The following is a 23,703-nucleotide window of genomic DNA, read 5'->3' as shown; positions in this document are numbered from 1 at the left end:
GGCATATTGTTTTTAGATTTGTTGTCTTGTTAATAGGTTTTCACATCATATCCATTCGTTTCTCTTGGAACCAGGGAAACCAGATCTGCAGTGACCATTCTTTCAATGGCAGTTCATTGAAAGATTACTTGCAAAGAAGCTCAGAATGAAGTGTTTTTGGAAAAAGCATTCAGAGACATTGAGGTATTGTTTCAAGGCAATACCACGGTTGTCTTAAAGCATGCATTAAAAAAACATCAATTTGTTTGAGATTTTGCTTCTGAAAATGATCTTATTTCATTCTGATTTTGTTTAATTTAAATGTTGTTTTCATCCTTGAACAACATTTTTTCTATATGATTAGGATGTAAGGCTTTGATTTGACTTGGTTTGGGTAATATTTATAAAACATAAGTCAGTTTTTAGATGTCCCTAATGACATTTATGATTATGTAACGTAATCACAACGTTGTGGATTTGAATCCGTTTGGTTCATTTCGATTTCCCCAGCAGAGCAGTGGATGTGGGTACTTCCTCCAAACTACCAAACATCACATGTTGATGATTGTACCATCCTTTTTTATCCTCGGGGTTGTTGTGTTTAGAGTTATAAGACGGGTTAGGTTCCCACCATGCAAAATGTACTTAAATTTTAAAAGTTGTGGTACTGCTTAACATGCTATGTGCGGGTTTATTTTAATGGTTCCAGTCTCAAAAGGCACTTAGAAACGTTTCTTCATCTGAAAGGTGCTATGTAAATAAAGCTCTGCTGATGATCTCCTAAAACTTGCTGCTGATTATTTCCTTCTACGCAGAAGCTACCATGAAAATAAACAGATCATTAATCCCCTAGTTGCTTTGGGTGGCAAAGAAAAGATCTCAAAGGCATGAGCTGATTTATGGGTAAATGGTTGCTTCGATGACAGGTAAAGTAATGGGAGGAAAGATTTTCTTCTTTTTTTTTTTTTTGCTAGCGGTGTTTTGTTTCTGCGGTGCGACATGAATATAAGACGTGAAAGAGGAGGTAACAGTAGCACTTGACTTAACCATGTAGGTTTCACTTTAATACAGTGAAGAATTGGTGTAGACATAAGAGATGGGTGCGTGAACACTTCATCTGGTTTCTGCTGGTGTAAGCTTTTACGGAGAAGGTTATTGGCAGGTGGGTCTACATATGTACTGCCGAGATAAAGAAAAATCAAGCTAAAGAGACAAGTCCGCTGTCAGACAGCCGGGGTGAGCGGAAAGGCAAAAGGGAAAGACAAGAGAGTCAGACACAAAGAGGCTTCTAACATTTTCTGACTCAGATCCATGACTTGGTTGGCAGAGCTCCATATCTCCTGAATGAAAGTGCAACTGGGTTTGCGTGCGTGTGTGGGTGTGGGTGTGTGTGTGTGTGTGGGGGGGTGGGGGGGGTGTTAGCTGAGGCTGCAGGACGTGCACGAGAATCCCAGCCAGTTTTCCTACAGCAGACTTGTTCACACAGGCTTTGGTCTCACACGTCAGCTTCTGCCCTAGAAATGGGTGCAGCCGTTGAGACGTGTTTCACCTCACAAAAGAGTAAAAAAAATTATTTAAAAAATAAATTGATGGAGGTGAAGCAGTTTGCAAATAGAGGGGTGAAAATGTTTCAAATTAAAAAAAAGATTAAAATGATATCAAAAGCATAAATCGTTCATAACATATTTTTATTCAAAAATACGAATTTAAACGAAACTATTTAAATTGTCTCAATAAAACAAAAACATCCCAATTGTTTTCCAGGCAGACCAGAGAGCAGGAAACGCCTCCGGATTTCTTCTACTTTTCCGACTTTGAGAGACACAATGCTGAGATTGCTGCTTTCCACCTGGACCGGTGAGTTTTTTCATGTGGTTCGCATCGTTCGATCCACACAAATAATCTGGAAGTGGTGGATTTGTCCTGCAACAATTTCCATAAGATTAAGTGCGAGGGATTGGATAACGTGCTCGGAGAAGGGATCATCCCTTCTTTTTGCAATTGAGCACATTGATTTTAGTGTGATCCTTCGACTCTGATGACTTCAGGGTACACAAACTCAGCACTAAGACGAGCGATAAATGAGAGAGGCGGAAGAGGAGGATGCTGGGAGCATAATAATTATTTTAAATGTGCTTACAAAGTCAAACTCTCACTCTCTCTTAAATTTGCTCTTCCTTGCACCTGTTTCAGTGGGCAGGACGAGCCAGACAGGAATATCACAGGTGTGTTATTATCCACAAAACACGAGTTTAACCCTGCAGGGAGGCGTTCTGAGTTACCATTAAAGAGCAGTTTGCCTGCACCATGCGGAGTTGCCTTCAAATTAAACTTTGTGCATAACCATTGAAGCTCAGGATACCTGTCTGAGCCAATGCTGTCTTGTTAATTCAAACTGGATCACAGAGGAATGGATGTGAGAACGCCTAACTCCTACAAACAATGAGTATATACTTCATTTTTGCATTTCTGTCACACTTAGTTGTATAGACTCGTGATATCAGTTCAAATATCAGAACAAAATACCCTGGGTAAATTCAAAATAGAAGTTCTTAAATGATTATTTCATTAATTTAAGGGGAAAAAGTTATCCAAACCAACTTGACTCGATGAGGATTAAAAGTCGCCCTCATTGTTAAATCACAATTTTACTCTTCTGTAAGTCCACTGAAGCACAAAGAGAGCTACTATCTAAAATTAAAGCAAATACAGCTGTCTGACATTTCCAAAAACAAATTAACACATAGATGATCCTGAAAATATTATTTTGGTTAAAGACACAAGGTTTTAGAAAAATTGTAATGAAAATTTTTTATGACAATTTTGGTATCTGTAAACTGGTACCTGTAAAAGGCACAAAAAAAAGACAAATAAAACATGTGAATGTTTTGACTTAAATCTTGACATACATGACTGTGACCTTACAAGGGTCATTGATTGTTGCTGGATTTCAAAATTAATAATATTTTCACACAAAGAAGTGTGGGCAAAATTTCTTCACAATGATGTAAACAAAGACGTTATAGCAGTTTTTGCTGCATTGGATGAAAAAATCTTATTAGAGGAAGCATTTACTTTTCTATAGATAGTTTTATTTTATTAATGAACAAAATCATTGTTTGAAAAGTATATGTTTGCATTTACTCAGGTTTCTGTGGCTGATGCTAAGATAAAATGTGTTTCCTATCCCTGAAAGCATCGTAAAGAGTAAAAATTTTTTGACATTTCACAAATCTGCTTATTAAGACATTAAGATAAATATTTTTTCATCAAAGCAGCATAGTTCACATTCATTTAGGCTAAATCTATTCAAGAAGAAAAAATGGTTTTAAATGTTAAGAAATACTTCTCTAAAAAACACTGATGTGAGAACTAATTTAGAATAGAGATAAGATGAGCTTTTTTTAATTTATGCTTTACTCTATTCACATGATTCAAGGTTTACATGAATTTCTAATTAGAACAGCACGACCCTTCAGGATAAACATGATGTGAAAAAGAGGCTGATCACTTTTAGCCACAGGCCACATGAATACCAAGCAGGATTGTTTGTAGAGTTATATATTTTTTTTAAAAACTGTCTCCACAGCTCACACCTTAAGCAGACGGTGGCATTTTGAAGTTAAGTCTTATCATCAAAAATTAAAAGAGATCCACGTAAAAATCTGTTGTTTGGTAAGAATGCTGGGGGGAAAAACAACAGTTTTCTTTGCAACCGTCACAAATAAAATATTAAGTTTACTAAACTGGTGCATTTGAGACCAAGGTTGAGATAAACATTGCAGACACATTGTGGATGTAACAAAGGGGAAAAGTACCTGATGTCCACTGTTTAGCATGAACAGTGGGCATGCTGTGGGCCGGTTTTTCTTCAAACAGATCTGGGAACCTCGTTTAGACTCCAGGGTTCCATCTGGACCTTGAAACAAAAATCTAACAAACTACAAAACTGACAGGGGGAAGTTACTGAATCGTTCATCAGAATAATGATACATTTTCACCATTCCCAAACCTCCATCCTACAGAAAAGTCACTGCTGATTTAGTGAAAAAAAAGCAATTAATTCCTAACTTATTTTTTTTCACCACTAAATAAATGTACTTAAATTGAAAGTTGTTCTTTTGTCCAGTGTGACTTTCAACCCAATGCCATAAAATATAAATTATTCCAAGGCTCTTTTCACATTTTAACTAAGAGTACCCAATGTATGTTGCCAATAGACACTCATGCATGCATGCATACACACAGGTGCTCCTTTGTCACTTGGACCCAACATGACGGTGCAGTTTGCAGGCGCTGAATGATATCTTCTGTAGGGTAAAGTTTCACACACTCAGCCGGGCTGTTTGTGTGTCCGCCTGCTCCCAGGAGGCTCACTTTTGGTCTCAAATGGTTTCAGGGTCATTGGGGGCGGCAAACATACAGTGACGCAGGCTGAACAGGAGCTGAATAGGTATAGTGTTCAGCTATAGAAGCATTAAGGAATAAAACGAAAAGGAACAAGAACAAAGGACTGGACCTGTGGAGATTATGTTAAACTTGATGAAGCTAAAGAGGAAGAAATGAAAATGTCTGTTTTTTTTGGAGATCTTGCTGATTGTGCTGACTCTTTGAGAAACAATAAAACTAGACCATAACATGCTCAATGGCCTTATGGGTTGAGTTTAACTTGAGCAAAATCACAGAAACATTGTAGGATGACGAATTATTAACATCAACAGATCAAACATGTAGCCATAGATTTTCTCATGGTTACTGTTGGGTATCTTTATTTAGATGAACATAAAGATGTCTGCACATGTCCACCAGGCAAATCAATATAGTTGTAAATTTAAAAAAAAATATCCCATTTAGAAATTAACTGCCTAAAATGTTTAGTTTTCATTTTAGCTTTAAATTCTAACTATCATTTAGTATAACTCCCAGCTTTGTCTGAAGATCAATGCTGGGGTGCAAAGTTTTGAAACCTGGATTTTGCTGCAATCAAACATTGTCATAAAGCCGAATGATCTCTTAATGTCTGTTTGTCCATCTTTGTCGTTTTAGGATCCTTGACTTTCGCAGAGTGCCTCCTGTGGCGGGGCGACTGGTCAACATGACAAGCGAGATCAGAGACGTGACGCGCGACAAGAAGCTGTGGAGGACCTTCTTCATTTCACCAGGTAGAAACTCCTAACTGATGGGTAGGAAGATGTGTTAAATAGAAACAAACACAGAGGAGCCATATTTAACTTCTGCTGCAAGTAAACTGCAAACACAAGCAGTTCAACCAGTCAGGCCGACAATCTGCTGAGCTCTTCAAAGCAGTGATGCAGGACTGAGTGTACTGAAAATAACATAGCAGAGCATGACAGAAACTGTCCACATGGTGGCACTGTAAGTCCACAGATGCTCAGTGAGATTCTTTGAGAAGGAAATATAATCATGTTCTCGTTAGGTAACATAAATAAAGTTTTTGCAAATAAAGGAAAACAAAGGTAAACCATTTAGAAGATCACTGTTGAATAAGACTTTATGCAGATGTTTCCTATTATTATAGGTACGTTTAGTCAAAAGGAAAAGAACAAGCTGATCAGAAATCGATTGAAAATATGACACAGAACAATTATGAATGATTGGCAGGTTTTCCTTAAATGACCCAAGGTTTATTTTGCTTTTCATCATCCTGCCTCTTTGCCATTTTCTCATAATTCACTTCAACATTTTTCTCCTCTTTAGTATTACATACAAACAGATCTGACATTAATGTGACTAAAACGTTTCCTTTGCCTTTCTCTGAGATCTGACTCTGTCTCCCCTTTTCCTTCGTCAGCCAACAATGTCTGTTTCTACGGCGAATGCTCCTACTACTGCTCCACTGAGCATGCTCTGTGCGGTAAGCCAGACCAGATTGAAGGCTCGTTAGCAGCTTTCCTACCTGATCTGAGTCTGGCCAAACGCAAGACATGGAGAAACCCCTGGAGACGCTCCTACCACAAGCGCAAGAAAGCAGAGTGAGCGAGTTTTATCATGATTAAACAAGCTTTGATTTTGTAAAAAATAAAGTTAGAAGTTATATTTTAAAATGTATCAACACCGTTTTCCTCTTTGCATGCTTTTAGATGGGAAGTGGATCCAGATTATTGTGACGAGGTGAAGCAGACGCCTCCTTATGATCGTGGCACCAGACTGCTGGACATCATGGACATGACCATCTTTGATTTCTTAATGGGTAAGGCTTGATAATTATTTTGTTAAATTCATGGATTTTTTTTAAAAGACATTCCACTCATGATTTTTTATTACACAAGATAAAAAATGTTTTGTAACCGTAACCCTCTGCTTTTATACAGGCAACATGGATCGTCATCATTATGAAACTTTTGAGAAGTTTGGAAATGAAACTTTCATCATTCACCTCGATAATGGAAGGGGGTAAATACATTCAACTATTTCTTTGTTGCATCCGTATCTATCTCAATGAAAGGTTGGTGGCAGCATAGGATTTATCTCTAATTCAAATAATATTGAGCTTTCTGAAAATATCTTGTGACTGATCACACTTTTATATGTTTTTCCTTTGCTTATAGATTTGGAAAACACTCGCATGATGAGCTGTCCATCCTTGTACCGCTCAGCCAGTGCTGCAGGTCAGATTGTTGGTCAATTCTGTGATAGATTTCCATAAGGTGTAAATCTGAACAAAGTAGTTCAGATCAAGACTTTGTAAGGGCTGTTGTAAATGTATTCTATATTTTACTTTCTGCAGTTAGCCTTAATAGTGTGTTTTAGTGTTTGAGTGCTGTTATCACTATTGCTGGGAACTATTCAAAGTAATCGTCTTTCCGTTCACTTTGTGCAATCTAGGGTTTTGTAATCGCTTCACATCTTAATTCTTTCGATCATAATTTCAAGATGATTTTTTTTTTCAATTCCAATTAGATTGCCATTGTGACTGCAATCTCAACGGAAGACCTTTTTAATCTTGTGCCAACCAGTAAAAACTAAACAGCAACGTCTCAGCCGCGAGACTTAGCAAATATTTCTCAATGGAGACAATGACATTGGTTTTCTTTCAGGAATCTTCCCATTCATCCAAACCTTGTTTTTTATTTTATTCCCCATGGTAAACGGTTAGTTATTCTGGCAAAAGTTGTCAAAAAAAAAAAAAAAACTGTTTACACATGTGCCAAGAAGCTCCAGTTAATGATGATAATTTAGTGCCACTTTTAAATTGTCAGCTAGTTTATTTTAATTAAAGAAATTCAAATAGGTGTAATAGGGTCACAATGAAGGTCTGGATGTATAGAAACATCTGGGTTTGTTTTTTATTTGCTTCAGGGTCAGGAAGTCCACTTACCTGCGCCTGCAGCTGCTGGCCAAAGAGGAGTACCAGCTGAGTTCCCTGATGGAGGAGTCTCTGCTGCGAGACCGCCTGTCCCCTGTCCTGATCCAGCCTCACCTGCTTGCCATGGACCGGAGGCTCCGGCTGGTTCTGCAGGTTCTGACGGGCTGCATAGATAAAGAAGGCTATGTTAATGTTGTGGAGGAGGACCTTTCTGGGGACACAGTCACTCACAGGGGCCCAGCCCACAGGTAGTGGGGGCGAGGATCCTCCAGGGTGACAACATGGACCCCATGCAGCGTTTGGCTGTTTACTTGTTGGGATTGGACCAAAAATCCCACCTCTGAAATCAAGCTGAATTCAGTGAATTCCAAGACTGCCGTCATTGCCTCTATAGAAAGTGCTTTTAGGTGTGTTTATATAGAAAATAATAATAATTTTAAAAAAACATGCTCATGTGGAGGCTTTATATTTGTCACTTACAGCCATATTTTTTTTGTTTGTTTTTTTGAGACAGAGAGGATCTCCTGCTGTGTTTTGATTTTTTTTTTTCCTGGTATGTTTCATGTGTTTTTATAGATACATAACCAAATGCAACACACTGACTGACTGAAGGGCATATAGTCAGACAATATAAGCTTTATCATTTATCACGATATATCAGAAGACTTTGTTAGAAGCTAAGCAAGATTTATTGTTTTTAGTGAATGTTCCAAAAACTCTGACAAACTAACATCTTGTAGCCAGGAGAACGTGGGTGTGTAAAAACATGCTTTGGTAAGCTTTATTTCCCTTGGCACACACTTACAGAAGAACAAGCTGAATATTACTACCTACTTCTGAAAAGTATAAATCACAGATTACGTTTGTATTTTACACTGTAGTACAGTAAGAATTTTGACTTTGTTTTTCTTGTTATTTTGTTGTTCAGATTTTTCCTTATTTTATTTATCTTGCACTACATGCAGGAAGCAAACAACATGAAGCATGAAAAAATGACTTTAGCAAAACAAACAAACAAAAAAAAATTTCTGGAATACAACCTTTAATTTATAAAAACAGATCCAAAGTTTGTGTAATCAGTTTAGATATAATCTCAACCTCACTGTCATTTTTCCCCTATATTTTTTTGGCTTAGTAAACTTTTGTGGTCTTTTTTTATTATTTATTTGGTGCACCAAAAAGGGAATACTTTGCTGTCATTAATTATATATTGTACTTTTGCTTCAGATACTGGAAAAATAAAGATTTCATCATAATTACTTTAGCTAAAACAACATAACAGAACTTAAAAGTTACTTTTCATAACTTACCTGGAACTTTCTAAATCTTTCAGGGAACCTTCCCATTACGTATCAGGTACTCTCATTGATCTTCCATTGACATTTCTAGATACTTGAAGGAACTCTTGTGATTTTTTTCACCATGGTTTTTTTTTAGGAACATACAAGGTACTTTCTGGAGCTGTCATGAGACTTACTGATTTCTTCCGTGCATTTTACTGCAGACTTGTAGGAACTAGGCTAACAAAAACCTTCACTGGGTATTCCTTTGACTGTCCCAGAACATTCAACAAACCTTTCAAATGCAATTACCAGGTTCCATAAAAGTTTTGGAACCTGGAAAGTACCAAATTACAAGTCAGCTTCTAATACAGTAAGTTTTCTGAAAGTACCAAGTAGTTTCTAGTAAAGCATATAGTATTTGTCAGGACAGTATTTGTCAGGTTCGGAAAGGTTCCTGAATCTGCTCTCTAAAATTAGAAAAGTATTAGCAGCATCATGCATTGCTATCATTCTTTGTAATGTTTAGCATTGAGACTGACATTCTATTTGATCACACATTTCTGTTCAGATTATACAAATTTACAAAAATGTTTAATTTTAGAGATTATGTTGTGCAAATGTTGCCAGTGCAATTGTATTTTTTTCTTCTTCTTCTTCTAAGAGTCCAGTGTATTGGCTAACCCAGTACTTGTGCAATGCCAGAACTACAGTACTTGAATGTGTTTGGGTTGACAGTATTAACGGGATTCCCAGAGCTACAAACAGTGTGAAGTCATCTTAAAAGAAGTGCTTCTGGGCGAAAACAAGAAACTAAATGCCTCATCCAGACACAGGCATATCCATGGGGCACTGTTTCATGTTTTTGATATTTTCTGTGTAAATACCTATAAATATTTTGAAGAGCTGTTGAGCTGCACTGCACAGTGGTTTGCTTCTGTTTCCTGCTCTTGCATTGTTACTGTGAAGTTTACGACATGATTAAAGTGTGCAATAAAACAAAAAGGGACCACAGTTGTCTTTTTATGTGGACGTTGCTGGGGATGTGTGAAGTTTTATGCCCAAGGTGTAGCAAGTTGCTGTTAGTGGCGGGGGCAGGACGTATGATGCTGTCCATGGTGCTGAAAAAAAAACACAGCGACCACTCTGTTGATTTACAGATGCTCTGTCCATGGTGCTGCTGGTCCATCATCTCACCATCAAAGGCTGAATAATACTGCAGTGACAGAGACCAGCAGCATGAACTGTCTCTCCTTTTGATTCAATTAAAACAGAACCAGACAGAGCATCTTAGATTGACTTGAGTAATTATGTTCCCCATCTGCAGTGGCACAGTAAGATGCAAACTAATAAAGTTGGGGTATATTTTGAAACGTCTATTATCAGATGTTTGTTTGTTGATCCTGTTTTTGCATTAGGACACGTGACTTGTTGCAACAGAAAAATATATATGTTAATGACTTCTGTCTTTTCCAATTTGGAGTGAAAACAAAAAACTATGATGTTTCTTTGCCAGTAGAGGGAGCCAGCGGGCAGCTTTTCTGATTGAGAAAGAAGTACAGTCATAGCTCACTTGGTGGCGGTAGAGCTTGGTTAAGATGGCTGCCTTGTTTACATCTGTGACGTGTTTTTGTTGTCCTGAATTGACATCATAGCCAGAGATTTACGTTTGCGCTTCACTTTAAGTATTCTTCGTGACCTTCACCTAAGCTCAAGGTCAGACTTTAACTGAACCCCAATTTAATGAGGTAGCACGACGACACTACTAGCAAAGCTTCTTCAGTTTTGTGAACAGAAAGACACCTGTTGGCTCAAATTAAATCTGAATATTAAAAATAGGCAGAAAAGCCCTTCATAACCTACCCAGGAGGTTGTGTACTAACACAAAAGTGAAGTTGTCAAATTACATGTAAAGAAATAAACCATTTGCTTCTTTGTTATTGATGTCTTATATTTTTTAGCACAGTTTTTTTGTAGGCTAAAAAATTTGGAAGAGAAGGTGAAAGTTCTCGTCTTCTTCAAACACATTTATGGATCACTCAAACTGAGTATTGGTGTTGTTTACCCTCCACAGCACAGGGGCCATGTCGTCTCACCTCCTCCAGAAGCAGCTTATCCTGCCTAGTAACAGCATCAAACGCCACTGTCCTGCCTCTATGGCAACAGAGAGCCACCCCTTCCTGCCCTGCATCTGATTGATCTGAGGTATGTGTGTTTGGATCCTCAACCAAACCCCATTTTCACCTTCATCCTTATCCATCACCTGGTAACTTGAATAGATGTTTCTTTAACACTTGTGGACAATATGTGAACAAAGTATTTAGCAGATGTTCAGCAGAAATGCTTCAACATTTTGGGAGTAAATATTCAGCGAACTGTAAGGCAGGAATTGGAGGAAAACCTTGCTCCAAGAAAAATGCACTTTAAGATGCCTGCCAACATATTTTGATCAGCTGTAGCATTAACAGATCCACTGAAATCCAGTTTCCCCTTATTGCTGTTTAAGTGGAAGCTGATGTTGCCGATGCAGCACAGCTAGCTGCTACAGGAAGTAAAAAAGTAGCTGTTCAAAACTCCCATTACTTTGAACGATTGCTAATGGTACAAATGACATTGCTTGGCCACAAAATTAGTATTTATTGTATTTAGTAGAGTAAAGATGCATTCAGCTGCAGATCCAAGTCAAATAAACACAAATTTAATCTAATTTATATTCAGGCTGGAATTATTTAGTCTCAAGTTCAATTTTTTTCCCTAATAATTAGTGATAATCAATAAAACAGTCCTTTAGTTTAGTGCCAACCAAGACCTAAGAATAAGATACCAACTCATTGGAGGCAATAACAGTAAAACTGATTTGTGTCAACCAGCCTTGCAGAAAGTTTATCTTAGACTCTGACTGTATCCACACAGCAGGGAATCTATTTTCTATCTTACTTTAAAATAAGAGTCTCAAACAAATATAATAAAGCAGTCGACCTTGAAGCACAACACAGTCATATCCAGGGGTCTCAATAACAGCATGGATTTATTACAAATAATAGTTTAGTATTGTGCAAGAAGATCTCAGGATTACCGCAGTACGTTTAGTGGATTTTAAACATCTGCACCGACTATATATATAACTAGAAAATAGTTATATATATAGTTTCAAAACTGAGGGAGCCTGTCTGTGAATGAGAGGGAGGTTGATGGAAGAGTTACAGGATGGAAGAGAGTAAGTACCTGAGTTCAACCATCAAAGCACCAGGTAGTAGACTAGAGAGGTAAGGGCAGGGTGAAGTGACAGAAAAACAGCCAAGATTGTATTGACAGAAACTAACCTTGTGAGCTTTCTAAATGTATTTAATATTTTAAATGAGGTTGGCTCAAAAATCTCCTAAGGGCAGTGGGACAACAATAGTAAGGCGAGTTAAGTTGCATACAGGAGACGTCCAGATACTTCCTGTGTGTTTTGTCCTCTCCTTTGTTCTTCTACTGCTAACCTTGTGGGGTCACTCACATGGCAAACTGACTTCAGAATATAACATTTGCACAAACATACATAGCAAAGCACACATACTATTATGAAAGCAAACAAATAGATGATCTGAAACTCTCTAGCTCCCTAATATACAGCAACATAGGTATCAATATATCTGGCTCTCTTTGGCACAGTAGGTATGAGCAGTTGAACATTGCCTTACTTTCATCTTCCTTCTGTAGATGTATTGGTTGTATTTGGGAGAAAAAAACTTAATAAAGAAATATGCTGAATGCAGTTCTACAAAGTGAATAGTGCACACCTGTGTGCGCATGTGCTTGTGCGTCTTATAAACTGAGATTAGATGTGCTTTGAAACGCTACTTCAGAAGCAGTCGTGTTTAACCCCCGTCCATCTCAATTGATGGCAGCGCTGTAGGCAAAATCACGTCTAGCTCAGATTCACATTGATCAAAACAATTGCATCCCGTGGAGGATAACCGCGCCAAAACGATTTGGGCGCGTGAGTTCGAGCAAGTTCTGCATCTATACGCATTGCTTGGTTCCGTTAGTTTGTTGTTATTGAGCTGCAGGCTGCACAATACTCTTCAGAGCATTGCCTTTAAATTAGATTGATGCGATTTGATGCTTTAACGGCTGACCAAGAGAAAATAAAAGAGTAGAAGGCCCATGATGTGGCTGACATGCACACAGGCCACAACACCTTGTTTTGCTTCTCAAGGTGATTGGTCAGCCTGATTGGTTTTAGGAGTAGCTTCGATGAGAAATAGTGCCTGTTTTTTGTTGTTTTTTTGAGTCAACAACACAGCTCATCTCAAACTGCGAGTTATTAAGACGGCTATGTAATACCTACATACGTTCCTGTCAGTCTGGATGAGATTTACGCTCGTTAACCAAACGATGATGCTGTTTGTGTGTCCGTGGCGACAGAAGCAAACCTGCAGTCTGCTGTCAAGGTCAGACTGAGGCGCATCCTCTTGCGTCAAGAGCACCGGAGGAGAAATTAAACACCGAATCAATCGCCCTTGAACGACGCGAGTTCGTCACACGAGGGTGCGAGCAGACGCCGCTCGTCTCTCCGTCGCTTGCGTGCGTCTGCGCGCCGGGAGCGATCACGGGTCAGCACCTCAATTGCACGCGAGCGCCATTTTTTATTTTAGGGGTTTTTGCTCTGGTGGCTTAGCGGGAGATATTCAAAATGACGCTGCGACGTGCGCACCTTCTGCTCGAAAGAGCAGACTGAAACAGGAGAGCGGCGCTGATGCACCTGGGCAGCCCTTAACACCCTGGGGAGTTAGTGGAGGCATGAAAGCTGCCACACACACACACACACACACACACACACACACACACACCCACACACACACACACACACACATCCACACACGCACACACACGCACACAATCCTTCATACTTGATTTAATCCATTGTTAGTTGCTTAAAATTCTAACAAATATCGATGGGCTTTTATTATGTGTATATATAAGATGGAGAACCCACATGAAGATTAGGATTGTCAACAGAAAAACACTTTTGCAATCTAAGTTGGGACAGTTTTACAGAGGCAGACTCACAAAACCCTCCCCCCATTTGCAGCAACTTACTAACTGATGGCTGACTACAAAACCTGAGATGTTGCAGGAAGTTTACATCACTTGTAACATGGCAAGTTTTGCCTTTAAGGGCACCTTCTGACTGTCTTTAGTCACAATTACTACTAATTAATTTATTAATTTATTTATAATGTGGCTCTTTTGGCAGATGGAGACGGCTGCAAATGGGAGGAGAATCTTCCTCCCCTCCTCTCCCTCATTTCCTTCCTATTTTCATTCATTGCACAATCAGTGACATGCACATATCTCCCTCATACAGCGCCTGGCTCAGTCCCCATCCATCAAAAGACAGACTCACACATCTTCACACGGGGACAAACACGCGTTCTCACTGCTTTTTTCCCCCCCTTTTGTTATCTAATTTTCTCCTAAACGCAGAAAAAACATTGCGAGCTCCCACTCATCTTTTTCCTATCGCCGTCTCTCACATTGGGATTATGGTCATCTCTTTTCATACATGAGTAAACAGATTTGAAGGAGTTCTCTTTTTTTACCCATAGAGACACACACATACACACACATTCAAGTTGATCTACAACCATAAAAAAAAACCAAAAAAAACGAACGGAACCAAAACAGGCTTGCAACCTCCTCGCCACTCTCTCTCTTTTTCTCAGACACACACACACATGCACACGCACAGCAGGGAGAGGAGGATGAGGGAGAAAAAACTGGAGATGGAGAAGGCTTTGAAGCAGCCGCCTCCTCCCTCCAAACAGCACATCAGCAATCTCTCCATCTCTCTCTCTCCAGCCCTGACACACACACGCACACCACACACACACACACACGCACACACGCGTACATGCACAAGCACACAAGCAGGACGAATGCAATCACTCCGCACACATCCTCCCATCTGCTCTCTCCCACTTTTGCAATTGGTGGCTGCTAGACTCCCCAGCAGAGGCTGCAAGAAGAGGCACCCCAGCCTCCCTCTCCTCACCTCCCCTGACCTCCAACCCACACAGAGACACACACTTTTAGAGCTAATTCCATTATATATTCTTGACTGGAAGGAAGAGGGGCTGTCTTCTAATTGCTTTCTTATCCCCCTGTGTCCCCCTCACTGTTTCCTCCTTTCCCTTCTCCCCTCTCTCTCCTCCTTTTCCCCTCCTTTGAGCCCGCCCCTCACCCTACGTGCACTCAACATGGCAGCAGACAAGCAGAGGAGTGAGGCAAGCTAGAGCGCCAGAGAAAGAGAGAGAGGAGAGAGAGAGAGAGGCAGGAAGCCTGCTGCTGTCAGGAAATATTGGTGCCATTTTCAGCATCGCAGGGTGAAAGGATTGAGCCTCGCCGCCGTACGCTTGGCTCGGCTCGCCTCTGCTCGGCTCGCCTCTGCTCAGACCGGCTGAACGAGAGGGCTTTAGGAGGGAGAACTACAAAAAGGAGGAGAGAACGGCTGACCCCCGCCCCCTACCCCTACACAGGTAAAGAGCTCTCACCTGTCATTTGTTTCCAAACGTTGTTGGGAAAGGCAGCGGGATGCAGATGGAAGTAATGGCAGTGAATGCAAAAAAAAAAAAAAAAAAGGGGGGGGGGCGTGTGTCTGTCTTGCTGTCTATCTGTGTGTACATCTGCAAGCCAAATAGAGGACAGCCGGCTCTCTCCTGGGACTGCGTTTCTATTTTCATTTTGCTGGGGCAGTGCATTTGCCTCCCACACGAACACAAACACCCACACACACATCCAAACATACACTCCTCGACACCTGCCTCGACCTTGTTTTCCTCCAGCATCTGTTCAAACAACCAGCATGGAAAAGCAGCTCTGTAAACACATGAATGTGGGAAGGATGCAAGCTTTTAAGCCTCAACTCTTCCCTTGCAGCAGTCAGCATCTCGAGCGTGTGTTACGTAGCCTCATAACACGGCACTATAAGTCAGAGCAGGGATGTGTCATAGCATGGATGTTTACTCTGACCATTGCATAAGCAGGGATCTGACACACACCCACACACATGTGCATCCTGTATAAGAAGGAGTGAATATATTTCTTTATGGTGTGCATTTCTCTCGCTTGCTTTTGAGGAGTTTTTCTGGCTTGCATGCTATTTTTAGTACAGCATGGTCTTACATGTTTTGCCCCTTTCCGTACGATTTGACTCATACTTTTTTTTTTGTTGTTGTTTTTGCAAAAGCTCACTTCGGATGCAGCTTTTATTACTATAGTGGCATAAAAAAAAATCTGCACTGAGACTGCAGTGTCACCGCTGACTGAAAGTGATGCTGCCCCACAGCCTCACTGACCCGGAGGAGACAGGAAAGGAGAGGATCCGAGAGGGGTAGAGATGGATGGAAAGAAAGAGGTGTGACGGAGAGGGAGAGTAAATAAAGCTGGGAGGGAGGTGGAGAACATGTGAGAGCGTGTGGGTGCGCAGCGCAACAGGGAGGAGGGGAGGGTGACGGCCGAGATAACGCAGAGAGAGGGTGCATAGAGAAGCGTCTGGGAGAGAAAACGGGTGAGATAGTGTTTGTGTGGGTGTGTGTGTGTATGTCCTGAAACAGCGGAATTAGGCAATACTGGTGCATCTCTATGAATTATAATATATATTGCCTACAGATAATAAAGTAATGATATTTAAAATTTAAGTATTGCATAAGAACGGTATAAAAGGGATTTTTAATGCTGAAATTCAGCGTTGAGGCCAATGCAGTCCGTCACTGGCAAGGACGGTTGGACACAAAAGGTCATCGCTGATGAAGCTTGCTACGCTCAGAGCGCTGTATCCAAGAATAACAACGAAAAGTTTAGTGGAAGGAAAAACTGTAGCGCTCAAGCAATAAAGAATCATTTGGAAATTAAGATCCCAGGATCTGGAGGCAGAGTGAAGGAATGCGGGATCCAAAATTGGAGCAGGAAGTGATGATATAGGGAGGCCGGCTTCTTTCTGTTGAAAAACTTTATGGAGATACTGGTTTCCAGTATGATGGAGCACAGCCAAAACTATCAATGTCTGTTTTAATATCCGTGGTATAGTTCTGCTTGACTAGCAAGCAAACTACCCGGACCTATATCTCATAAAGAATCTTTTGAGTATTCTCAAGAGGAAGATGAGCGTCAGCAGTGCCGCAGGCTGATCGCCTCCATGCCACACTGCATTGATTCAGTAATTAATGCAAGACGAGCATCTAATATTGAGTCCATTTGCATCTAATATTGAGTCCATTTGGTGGTAGCCACTGCAGGCCAACATTTCTATCATAAAAATCCACTTACTACTTGTGTAGTATTCAAGTTTTCTGAAAATGTGGAGTTTTAATAAACTCAAAGCCACATCCATCAAAAATGAAGAGAAATAAATACTTGAAATTCTCCCTGTGGAACAAATGTCTATTTTTGAGTTTCAACTGTCGAACTGGATTATTGGGATAAATTAGGCTTTCAACTGTATTCCGATAAACTGAGAGGCGCGTGTATGAATGGATGTTTTGGTGTAAAATAAAGCACGATAACGGTAATAAATATCCCCGTTTTGCTGGTGTTTCGCATGCAGCTGATGGTGGGTGGAGAAAGCATGTTTCTTAGAGATACGTGGAGCAAAGTTTGGTGTGTCGGAAGAGGCCGATAAGACACCAAATGCACAATCACAGACACAGACCACAACATCAAAATGCAGAGGAGCGCCCAACTTCATCTCCCTCCTGCATGATGCAACGCAATGAAAGGAAGCGTCACTGAGATCGGGAGGAGAGTTGGAAGAAGCAGAGAGCGGGTGTGTGTTTTTGTTGTTGTTGTTTGTCTCTCAGGTGGTCAGTAAAGGACATGCTGAAATTGGAAACATGCTGTTGTGGTGAAATGAAAAGCGAAGGCTGCCCTCTGTGTTTCTCTCCTCTTCCGCCTCCTCTTCCGTCCATCCTCCTTTCCGCTCCTCTGTTCCAGATCAAAACAAATACATGAGGAAGGGAAAATCAACTTCTTTTCTTTAAAACCCCAACATCCTGTTGCTGTCTCTCCTCTTTACCCCTAATCTCCCTGCCTGCCCATGTCTCTGCACCTGCACCTGCATTTAGATCTGCTTGCTCTGTCGCTTTTACATCAATTATAACCAAGTTCTCCGTTTGTGTCTGTGTGTTTCTAAGCAACACACTATAAGCCCCCAAGTGCCCATGTAATTGCCCAGATGGCTCATGGTCATCTTTTTGGGCTTGTTATTAGGCAAACGGGGAGATAGATGGAACAAAAAAAAAATGTTTGTCCCTCATTAGAGAAAAGTGCCACAAACACAAACGGGGAACAGCACATCCACGTATGACTCACAGCCGTTCATTTTTATTCATGGATGCTGACAATTTGTGTTTCCTTTTTACAAACGGGTTCCCTAAAATCATCACTCTTTTGGTGTTAGCAAATTATCTCCGCTGATTTTGTGATGCAAGCGAAACCGAGCTGCTCCCTTTCAGCTTAGCATGTGCAAAGAGATGTGTGAACTTTCTGAGGGCTGCAGAGGGTGGAAAACAGTGTGTGCTAATTTCGCCCAGAGACCAGCAGCCTCAATTTATTAAACTTCTCAACGTATTTGCTACGCTGCAAAACCTGGTAAATGACCCCATTTGGTAATCCGGGCTTCTGCATGCTGCAGTGGGTTTGTGCTTTGAATTTCTGTCCAGGAAGCAGCACAACGAGGGCTTATAGTTTCTACAAGCAGAAGGAAGATAATGTGAAACGAATCAATTAGCTAGTGATGTCTTTAACTTTCTCACATGCTGTCACGTTTTCTCAACAAAACAAACTAATAATGCACAATCGTCAAGTGGAAAAAAAAAACAATATGACTTTCAGTATTTTTTTACAGCTAAAGATCTAAAATGTCCAACTTGTATTTTTTTTTACCCTTGTTATGATACCCCAAATAAAATCAGATTTAGTGAGACGTTACTAAATACAGTCAACCTGTGCATAACTTTATATCTGGACAAAAGCAGGTATTTTCTGTAGGCCTCAGACATTTGTTAGAGAAGACTAGATACTAACAGCATCACCAGACCACAGAAGACAGATCAGGAAGAAAGTTGTAGAGAAGTTTAAAGCAGGTAAGCAACCAAGAGATCAATAGCAATCCAGTAGATATCCACAGCTCAGGGAGGAAAAACAATTTTTCATGCTCTTCCCAAGTTTGACCCATTAAAGAAGAAAGAAGGTGCTCCAGAAAATCAGTGCGTCACATCATTCTTACCCACCGTGAAACATGGTGTGGCAGCATCATGCTGTGGGGCTGCTGTTTTTCTCCAAGGAGAAAAGTGTTGATGATAAATTGACAACAAACTTGTCACATGGGTGTCCTCAGTATTCCTTTAGAAGTACGAACTAAAGAGGACTACGAGTTCACACTTAAAGCGAGAAAATAAAGGCTCCAGGCTAGACTTACACTGATGCTTTTAATACCGACATAACTCAGACTCGGAGTCTGAGTTGATCAACTTGGAATAAAGTTGTTCTTTCAAGCAATCGGGCTTTGAGCAAGTAATGAATGTTGCCCGCAAGGAGTAATCTGTACAAATTACTTTCTACAATGGTAAAATACACCACGCATTTCAGATTTTGTCCAAAAATCACAAACTCTCGGTTTATTACTTAAAATCCCAGTAAAATACAAGAAAGTTTCTGGTTGCGTTGTTAACTTTGCAAGGCGCTGCGGCTTGCATAGTCACACGGCAGCTTCTGTGTTTATGAAAAATAACGCAGCACTTCAAAACTGCCAACACGGAAGTGTGTTTTTGTCGCTTTATTGTGAACTACAAGCAAAAGTGTAAAACACATGGTGTTGGCAACATGACGTCGCACCCGAAGCCCAAACACAAGTACAAACCGAGAGAGATTTTGGTCTCTCGTCATCTCAGACGTTTGGCCTCCATCTTTATGAGCGTCCTAAGAACACACGGTGTATATCCGGGGCCTCAGATCGGATGCAGTGTGACAGAGCCGGTACATGCTGTTCCAGTGAACAGAATGCTATCTCTGCTAACCTAGATCTGATTACATACAGTTGCCCCTTCGCACACACACACACACACACACACCCCCACACACACACACACACACCCCCACACACACACACACACACACACACAGGGCGTGTTTGTGTGTGCATCTGGCCCACACTTGGGCCTTAATGCAGTTTGCAGGTAATATGTTTTTATTGGACTATCCCGGGCAGTGTCAGCGCAGTGTGTTTGTTGAGTGATGGCCGATGTGTTCCCCTCTGTGAGAGGAGAGGGAAGGAAGGGGAAGAGGAAGAGCAAGAGGTTACTGCAGGGGAGGAGAAAGAAGAGGAGAAGGAGGACAGGAGAAAGGCTCATCTGTATGCTGGTTACTGTGAGCTGCTTGTTTGATCTTGAGGGAGTACTTAATGCTGGATGGCGGGATGCTGCAGAGTATGGGAGGCAAAAATAAGCTTCCTGCATCAATGTGTATGGTTGGGTGTGTGTGTGTGCGTGTGCAATTAGGTGTGAGGTGTTGGGTGCAGCACTTTGCTCATTAAAAGCATCTGGCTGGTGTCCAGCTCTGTGCAGTTCATCAGCTGTCCTTCAGGTCCCTCACCGTCTTCCTCCTCGTTCCTCTCCTCCGAGTTGTTTTCTACCTCTTCATCGTCTCATCCCAGCCCCACTGCATCAAAACAACGCTTTACATCGCGGCTGCTGATGGACAGAATTAGGAGGAGGCTGGTGGGGGGATGAAGGGTGGAGGGGTGTCGAGGGGTGATGGCGGGCCATCTTTCATCGCTGATGAGTATTTGATCACATGTGTCTCATTAGAGAGGAATAAATAGTGCTTGTAAAAGATCAGTAATCAACACATTTGGTGTGTATCCATGCTAATAAGTGTCGGCGCGAGGCCTTAAAGGCACCTCACATGTGACTGTGAGCACTACATTTTGCAAAACAGTGTTTTCATGAGAATGACAGCTTGTTAGCAGGATGCTGGATTTGGAAATTGCTAAATGTTCAAATGGAAAAGTCTGTCTACCTCATGCGTGAAAAACAACACATACAGGTGTGTGTTAATGGCTTAATGCTGTGTGTGTGCTTTCCTCTGAGGAAAGCATAAACAAGGGGGAATGATGCACCTGAAGGCAGTGACATCACTTGCACGCCCCTTTTTTCTACAGTGTGAAGAATTGTTTCTGCATTTTTTAAAGGTTTTTGGTCAAATTTTGCATATGTAGGACACATCCAGTTGGCTGTACCGCTGTCAGCGCCAAGCGAGACTGTAATTATAGTAATCTAGTAATTTTAGAGTGTGTTTTAAGGTACTTAAGTGCGAACGCATGAATGTGTGGGAGCGTGCAGGGAAATGAGAGCAGCAGCTGGTTAGCTTTCTGAAACAGAAAAGGCACCAAAAGCAAGACGAACTAATTCAGACACCAAAAAAAAGACATCATTTAAAAGTGGAGACAAGTTTTTCCTTGCCAATTTTCTAAAAAAATATTTTTTATAAGGTCTAGAAGACATAAAGGACAATTCAGTCTTTTCACAATGTGGCACAGGTTTGTTGAAGAGCAGTTTAAAATTCAGCAGAAAATGAAGGAATTACAAGAGTGTTTCCATTTGTGTGTGCTTAAAACTTATGCTTTATGCTTAAAACTTATGTTTGCAGCAGAAACTCTTTACCTCAGCTTATAAGAGTAATGTGCAAAACACTGACTGGACTGAAGAAAAACATAGGTCTCAATTTTAGTAGATCTAAATAATAATAAAAAAAACACAAAAAAATTTGATTCGTTATAGACTTTATGTTTTATCATTCTAATCTAAGTGTCTAATAATTCAAAAAAGGTAACGTTCTATATCTGGTGTTTTCTCATTTCTAAGTGCATTTCTTCAGTTCGGACATTTTAATCTATAGTTGTTTAACTTGTTAGATTTTAAAGTATCATTGATTGACTGAAAATAGGTCAATTCAAAGCTTTTGTCTATTGATTGGTGCAGTTATTGTTTTTCATCTTCCATGCATAAATGACCCAAATTCAAAAAAAAAATCTCCTTTTTTTAACCTTTTTCAATTTTCATTGTTTCAAAGCATAAACGTTTTAGTTTTTCATCTGTTCCTTTACGAAGTGAAATTGCAATAAGACTGAAATGTGTCTGGCACAACAACAACAAAAAAAAAATAATATGAAATATCTGACATTACTAGAAGGTCCCAGTCCTTCTTTTCTCAAGTAGAATTTAGGGTTGTTCCTTCTTTGCAGTTTTGGATCTTTCACCTTGTGGTTGTTAGTTGAATTGCACCTTCCTGTGGTTTCCTGCAAATAGTTTGACACACATTATACGCAAATCGTCAGGCATGCAGATTTTCACATGTTTGTTGAAAAGAACAACAAATAGTTGGGTATAAAAACTGAAGCTCACGGGCAGAATGTGTGATGGGACCAGGCGTTTGTTTTGGAAGCAGACACTGTCACTTGCTTCTCCCCTATGCTCTGATCAGCGGCAGCAGCAGCACTTTGAAAACTTTTCTACCCATCTTCCTACCCTCTTGCGACTTCAAACAGCTGCTGCGGTTACATAACGCAGCGTTAAGAACAAGTCAGAGGAAAGATAAAAGGAGCAACGAGAGAGAAGTGTTGAAGAACATGACATGCAAAAAAAAAAAGCATCCTCTCTCACATTCCTCACCTGATCAGTCACGTCTGAATCACAAACAGCAGGTTGTAAAAAAAACTATTGCTTTGCATTGTCTTTGAGAACAATTCCTCCAATTTTATCATTGCTAAATTTAGGAAAACTTCTAAATGACAAAAGATGGTGAGATCTGAGCTTTCTTTTATTAATTAAAAGTTTAAGAATAAAAGGGAATTTGACTGTCCAGTGATTGTGAGTAAATTCATCTTTTACAAATGTGAACATTTCTATCCTTTTTACCTTAGTTATGTATTAATAATATGCTTAGTTTTAGTGATTTTACTGATGTAGATAGATTTAAGATATTCTCTGAAATAATGATTTAAGATGCAGCAGACTGTTTTTGGTTTTGATTTTCTTATTCCCATCATAACCTCCAATCTACCGTATACAGGGGTGGTGGAAGCACAGCCCATCTGGCTGATCTGGAGTTGTTTTGCAAAGAAGAATTTGTAAATGTATCAGATGTTTGATGCTTAGAGTTGGTACGGACATACACTAAAACGTTTGCAGCTGTAAATGCAGCAGAAACTGCTTGTTCAAGGTGTTGACTGAAATGCTTGTATTTTTCCTCCAAAGATATTAACTTGAATTTTCATCTCAAACCTTAAAAAATGACAAAAGCCTTCTTTAAAAGTTGGAGGTAGTTTTGCCCAAAATGTCCTGATTTTGATCAGCTATTACTGTAAAAATATTAAGTGTATTTACTAGTTGAGGAGAATAATTTATATCTTTTGAAGCAGAGCCGGCCCAAGTCATTTTCAATCTATTCAGCTATTTAGTGCTCCAACAAACCAACAGCTGTGGCAAAATGACGTAGAAGTACTCATGAATATTTTTTCAGAGTGCTGATTCAGTGGCAGTAATGCGTGTGACGTCTGATTTTCAATAATGGATATTTTTACTGCTTCAAGTATCTTTGCGATACCCTGAAAATGAAATCTAGTTTTTGGCCAGCTTTGCAGGCCAGCATGTGAGCATTTCCTTCAATCCTTGTGTACGTGACAGCTCCTCCTGTGATCTGCTTGTGTCTGCGCTGCAAAGCGAGTTTCCTGCCTGTGAATTAGCTTCCATAGCAACCGGTGGCACACAGTAAGCCAGCCAGGTGGTGAAACCAATGAACGCTGCTCTGCATGTGGGATCTGGAAGTAAGCAACGGCCCGACGCCAGATCTCCATATAGCAGCCTTGCTGGCATGCTGATAGGGTTTGACAATACGGTGTTGCTGTGGTGATAGAAGGGAAGCTGGGTTGAAATTTGGGCGGCGGACAATATAAATAAACAGCTGCCAGTGTGATAATGGCGTCTCTCGAGCTGACTCTGCTTCGGCTTGTTTTGCTACCGTTTCTCGCCCTGCGTTGCTATTTTAGCTCACTTCTGTTTACAGTCATGTACA

At 40.4% G+C, this 23,703-nt stretch overlaps 2 protein-coding genes across 4 annotated transcripts in view; both read left to right on the top strand.

Annotated features, from left to right (window-relative positions):
* The window catches only part of fam20ca (FAM20C golgi associated secretory pathway kinase a), a 39,087-nt gene extending 29,274 nt beyond the window's left edge, over positions 1-9,813 (top strand). The window contains exons 4-10 of the mRNA XM_055035980.1: positions 1,744-1,836; positions 5,026-5,141; positions 5,792-5,972; positions 6,081-6,190; positions 6,312-6,393; positions 6,549-6,608; positions 7,300-9,813. Of these exons, the coding sequence (XP_054891955.1) occupies positions 1,744-1,836; positions 5,026-5,141; positions 5,792-5,972; positions 6,081-6,190; positions 6,312-6,393; positions 6,549-6,608; positions 7,300-7,558 (901 nt within the window). The 3' untranslated portion in view covers positions 7,559-9,813. The remainder of the gene's footprint in view (positions 1-1,743; positions 1,837-5,025; positions 5,142-5,791; positions 5,973-6,080; positions 6,191-6,311; positions 6,394-6,548; positions 6,609-7,299) is intronic.
* Positions 9,814-14,752: 4,939 nt separating this feature from the next.
* The window catches only part of LOC129363711 (retinoic acid-induced protein 1), a 60,997-nt gene continuing 52,046 nt past the window's right edge, over positions 14,753-23,703 (top strand). For all 3 annotated transcript variants that reach the window (XM_055035968.1, XM_055035967.1, XM_055035969.1), the window contains exon 1: positions 14,753-15,113. The gene's annotated coding sequence lies outside the window, so the exon portion shown is untranslated. The remainder of the gene's footprint in view (positions 15,114-23,703) is intronic.

This window comes from Poeciliopsis prolifica, unplaced genomic scaffold (assembly GCF_027474105.1).
Source record: "Poeciliopsis prolifica strain line A6 unplaced genomic scaffold, Auburn_PproV2 SCAFFOLD010, whole genome shotgun sequence".
Lineage (NCBI taxonomy): Eukaryota > Metazoa > Chordata > Actinopteri > Cyprinodontiformes > Poeciliidae > Poeciliopsis > Poeciliopsis prolifica.
Note: the sequence above shows the minus strand (reverse complement) of the source record. Positions and strands in the feature narration are given on the sequence as shown.